Here is a 5,137-nt window from a genome sequence, read left to right as displayed (position 1 = left end):
ATCACGGTCGGAAGTGGCAAGATCACAACAGGTTTTTAGTTACTATAGCGACGGATGTGTTGTTGTTGTTGTTGTTGTTGTTGTTGTTGTTGCTGCTGCTGCTGCGATCATCTTTGTGCCCGTTGCTGAGACTTGAACTGTATTGAACTTTGACCTCCGCCCCCAATCGCTGGCTCAGTTGTCGTGACAACGTTATCATAGAACGTTCTCATCTCCTGTAATTCTTTTTCCGGGGAAGCGTCGTGGACTGGCCTCCCGCTCGCGCCTCGAGCTCGTAAACGACTCGGGCGATGAGCGTTCAAATCAATGTCCGTGATGGAATGTTACGATCGGTTATTTACCTGACGCTTTTATTCAAAGCAACTTCCAGTTGGACTGAACTATCTGAACTTCTGGAGCCACGTGGGGTTAAGGGGCCTTGCTTAGGGGTCTTATTTTTATACAAGACAGATCTTGTTGTGGCCACACTGGGGCTTTGAACCAGCAACCTTCTGCATCCCAGTCAGGCACCTCGGCCACTGAAGTCTCTCACCTGAGCTGGTGACTGTTGGTGACAATGTAACGATAGCCATCGACTGTTCATCCATCGGCGAGCTGTAAAACTGGACTTAATGTGCCTGTTGTTTGCAGTGTGCTTTCATGTGCCTGTTGTGTGCTGTGCTTTAACGCCTGTTGTGTGCTGTGCTTTAACGCCTGTTGTGTGCTGTGCTTTAACGCCTGTTGTGTGCTGTGGCTTTAACGCCTGTTGTGTGCTGTGCTTTAACACCTGTTGTGTGCTGTGCTTTAACGCCTGTTGTGTGCTGTGCTTTAAACACCTGTTGTGTGCTGTGCTTTAACACCTGTTGTGTGCTGTGCTTTAACACCTGCTGTGCTTTAACACCTGTTGTGTGCTGTGCTTTAACACCTGCTGTGCTTTAACACCTGTTGTGTGCTTTGCTGTGCCTGCAGTGTCCAGCCATCGACTACACCAGGCACACGCTGGACGGAGCAGCCTGTCTCCTCAACAGCAACAAGTATTTCCCCAGCCGGTGAGTCGCCCCCTCTCTCTCTCTCTCTCTCTCTCTCTCTCTCTGTTCTCACTGCGTCAGGGGTCAGGGGTCAGGGGGGGGTCATCGAATCACGGGTCACTCCAGGGCCGGGGAATGAAAGTCAGCCCGCCCTGCTGCTCTCCAGGGACCGGGGTTGCCGACCCCTGCCACAGTCACTTGTTGACGCTACATTTGGGGTGATGTTTCCTTTTTAGCCAGTGAGTCGCCCTCGTGCTCCCCCCCCGGGTCTCCTGGCCCGTTTCAGAGCTCGGGGATATCGTGTTCCACTCTTACGGGCACCTGTTGACGCGACACGTGTGTTATGTTCCCGTTGTGACTCGTCCTCCCCTCTGCAGAGTGAGCATTAAGGAGTCGTCCGTGGCCAAACTAGGCTCTGTGTGCCGGAGAATCTACAGGATATTCTCCCACGCGTACTTCCACCACCGCCAAATATTCGACAAGTACGAGGTGAGTCGCCCAGTTTGGGGGTCAGCTGGTCCAGTTTGGGGGTCAGCTGGTCCAGTTTGGGGGTAAGTCGGTCCCGTTTGGTGGGTAAGTTGGTCCCGTTTGGGGGTAAGTGGTCCAGTTTGGGGTTAGCTGGTCCCGTTTGGGGGTAAGTTGGTCCAGTTTGGGGATAAATTGGTCCAGTTTGGGGTTAGCTGGTCCCGTTTGGGGGTAAGTTGGTCCAGTTTGGGGTTAGCTGGTCCCGTTTTGGGGGTAAGTTGGTCCAGTTTGGGGGTTAGCTGGTTCAGTTAGCTGGCAGGTTTGGGGGGTAAGATGGTGCAGAGAAAATGTGATCTAAGTGCGTTTGACTGTGGAATGATTGTTGGTGCCGGACGAGGTGGTTTGAGTATCTCAGAAAGTGCTGATCTGGGATTTTCATGCACAACAGTCTAGAGCTTGCGGTTCAGGTGCTGTTCAAGAAGTGCGTTGCTTTTGTACCCTTGCCCAGCACTTAACCCGGATTGCCTCAGTAAATATCAACTTGTATGAAGTAAAGCCGTCCTGGATAAGGAGGATCTACTAACTAATCTACAGTAATCCCACATTATTTCCCATCTGACTTAATGTCCAGTTAATCTCACACTGCATTCTCCCTCTCCCTCCCCCACCCTCCCTCTCCCTCCCCCACCCTCCCTCTCCCTCCTTCTCTCCCTCCCTCCTCCCTCTCCCTCCCTCCTCTCCCCCCTCTCTCCCTCTCCCTCCCCCTCCCCTCCCTACTCCCCCTCACCTGCTCTCCCCTCCTACCCCCTCTCCCCTCTCTCCCCCTCCCTCTCCCACTCTCTCCCCCTCCCTCTCTCCCACTCTCTCCCCCTCCCTCTCTCCCCACTCTCTCCCCCTCCCTCTCTCCCCACTCTCTCCCCCTCCCTCTCTCCCACTCTCTCCCCCCTCCCTCTCTCCCACTCTCTCCCTCTCCCCTCCCCCTCCCTCTCTCCCACTCTCTCCCTCTCCCTCTCCCTCTCTCACTCCCTCTCTCTCCCTCTTTCTCTCCCTCCCTCACAGAATGAGACCTTCCTGTGTCACAGGTTCACGAGGTTTGTGATGAAGTATAACCTGATGTCCAAGGACAACCTGATCGTGCCCATCCTGGAGGAGGAGGTGCAGAGCGCGGGGGGGGGGAGAGAGCGAGGCCTGAGGCTCCGCCCGCTTATCAGAGGCCCCGCCCCCACCCCTGTTCACCTGAGGCCACACCCCTGTTCACCCGAGGCCCCGCCTCCATCACACAAGGCCCCCGCCCCCTAACACAAGGCCCCGCCCCCCACCTCACCCAGCAGACACTACACCACAGCCCGCAAGAGCAGGAAGCTCTGGTAACGTTAGGGAAACGCTCTGGTAACGTTAGGGAAACGCTCTGGTAACGTTAGGGAAACGCTCTAGTTACGTTAGGGAAACGCTCTGGTAACGTTAGGGAAACGCTCTGGTTACGTTAAGGAAACGCTCTGGTTACGTTAAGGAAATGCTGTGGGGGCCAGGGGGCACCCACACACACACACACACACACACACACACACTCACTCTCTCGACACAGAGATGCACTCACACATACATGTACAAATAGGCACACACGCATACACATTTATGTGGTCCTTATGTATATTATATATATCTATATTACCCCCCCCATGCCCTCTGTAGCCTGGTCTACTCACTCTGGGCAGGGCTGCCCAACCCTGTTCCTGGGGATCTACTGTCCTGTAGGTTTTTACCTGAATCCCCGATTCCACCAATTAGCAGCTCGACAAGATCTCTAGCTGTTGAATGAGGTGTGGGCTGTGTCAGGGTTGGTGTGAAAACCTACAGGACAGGAGGCCTCCAGGAGCAGGACTGGGCAGCTCTGATTTTGGGCTTCTGGTTTCTGCTCCGGCTGTTTCTCTCGCTCTCTCTCATCTCATTGGTTAAGTTATTGTGTGGGCGGAGCCTCTCATGGCCCACTTTTATATTTTAATTTTTTTAATGAACTAACGTTTGTTGTTATTTTCATTGTATCTGTTAATTAAAATTAATGTTACCCAGCAGTGTGTCCTGGCTGTTGAGTTTCACTTCACAATCTCTTTATAAAATCTGTAGATCTAGGTGACCTGATGATTGAATGTTTGCAGTATTTGAACGTGATTAAAACATGAAAAGATTAACTGAGACCAGCAGACAGACTGAATGGGAAGAACCTTTATTTAAAAAATGAGATATTAACACCGGCAAAAAGCAGAAAATACACCTGTGACAATACTGCGTCAGTTCATTAATACTGATTTGTTAGGCCTTTTAAAACGTTTCCATGACTGGTTTATTATATAAAAAGAAACCTCTACAAATACACTTGGCTTATATCTATGATATGCATAAAAGGGCACTGGAAAAGGGTAAAAGCGTCAACTTTGCAGCAATGTGTCAAAATTGAGTAATATTTTCAAAGTCTTTTGAATTTTAAAAATTCCCTTTTAAAAAAAAACTAAAAAAACGGAACTTATTAACAGAGACGTCTTGTACAAGAGACACCTGTGACTCAAACACTTGTGTGAAGAAGAGGACACTATTGCACAGCAATCTCTTCCTCGCAGTACTCTGCTCGTCAGCAACACACAAACGGTCAAAACACAACGGAAAACAACACTTATAGATGCCACTGCATTGATTCTAACGATTCAGAAATGGGTTGCACAAATACGCTTTTTACGGAGACGATTTACGGAGATTAGCCGAAAATTTTGTGTCAGAAGAAAATTGCTTCAGTTCTGCGATGCTCCAGTGAGAAAAGAAATTGTAGGAATGAGTCCGCCTGTGGTGCATTGTGGGTATTTTCTGAATTCCTATGTATAGACTTCTAAACGTGTGTACAACCACGGTGGGTTGTGGAAAACGTGAGATAACCCTTTTAGGAACAGTGTAACCTCTGTTTAATATAAACGTCTGTGGAAACGTCTGTGTGAAGCGCGCGGTGTGTAACGTGAGAGTTACCCTTGTTTGATCTACGAGTCGGCACAAGAGTGTTCACGGGAGTGATAAGGTGCTCGTCAGAGCAGATGTGCTCGTTTGTATTGAAAAATAAATCTCCCTCGGAGTCAGCCCTGGTGAGAAAACCAAAAATGTGAGACGCAGGCTGTGGGGACTGAGAACATTAACCGCCAAAACAAATACAAGGTGTAAAAAACAAAAACAAACCAACCAAACTGAGGGATACCACTGATGTTGTGCTTCAAGGTGCAGTCAGTGTATGTTGCCGTCCTGGTCACCCCCGTAATGCCTAAACCCTTTACCCCCCACCACCATCACAACATATCGGACTGTGCAGAAGTCTTAGGCACATGTACATAAATTCTGTAAAGATGCTTAAAACAAATAATGAAATTAGCAGTTATAAATATAGAAATATTTCATATAAACAACAGTTAGCGGTTAAAAAATAAAACAAGTCAATATTTATTGTTGACCACCCTTTGCCTTTAGAACGGCATCACTTCTCTTAGGCACACTGTCTGTCCTGCAGTTTTATAAAAGACAATCAGCTGCTAAGCCGTACCGAACACTGGAGAACTGGCCACTGTCTTCCTTGCTTCTGCCTCTCTAGCCTCGATCAAGTTTTTATCTAAAAAGTGGTCCATTACTTAATA

At 49.3% G+C, this 5,137-nt stretch overlaps 2 protein-coding genes across 2 annotated transcripts in view; one reads left to right on the top strand and one right to left on the bottom strand.

Annotated features, from left to right (window-relative positions):
- Positions 1 to 3,541, top strand: part of mob4 (MOB family member 4, phocein) — a 6,341-nt gene extending 2,800 nt beyond the window's left edge. Inside the window, 3 exon segments of the mRNA XM_061233676.1 lie at positions 873 to 1,028; positions 1,385 to 1,496; positions 2,532 to 3,541. Of these exon segments, the coding sequence (XP_061089660.1) occupies positions 873 to 1,028; positions 1,385 to 1,496; positions 2,532 to 2,771 (508 nt within the window). The 3' untranslated portion in view covers positions 2,772 to 3,541.
- A 139-nt stretch (positions 3,542 to 3,680) lies between these two features.
- Positions 3,681 to 5,137, bottom strand: part of rftn2 (raftlin family member 2) — a 34,042-nt gene continuing 32,585 nt past the window's right edge. Inside the window, exon 9 of the mRNA XM_061233672.1 lies at positions 3,681 to 5,137. This exon is cut by the window's right edge and continues 988 nt beyond it. The gene's annotated coding sequence lies outside the window, so the exon portion shown is untranslated.

The sequence above is a fragment of the Conger conger genome, chromosome 3 (genome assembly GCF_963514075.1).
Source record: "Conger conger chromosome 3, fConCon1.1, whole genome shotgun sequence".
Classification (NCBI taxonomy): Eukaryota; Metazoa; Chordata; class Actinopteri; order Anguilliformes; family Congridae; genus Conger; species Conger conger.
The sequence above is the reverse complement of the archived record's forward strand: the minus strand, read 5'-3'. Positions and strand labels throughout refer to the sequence as shown.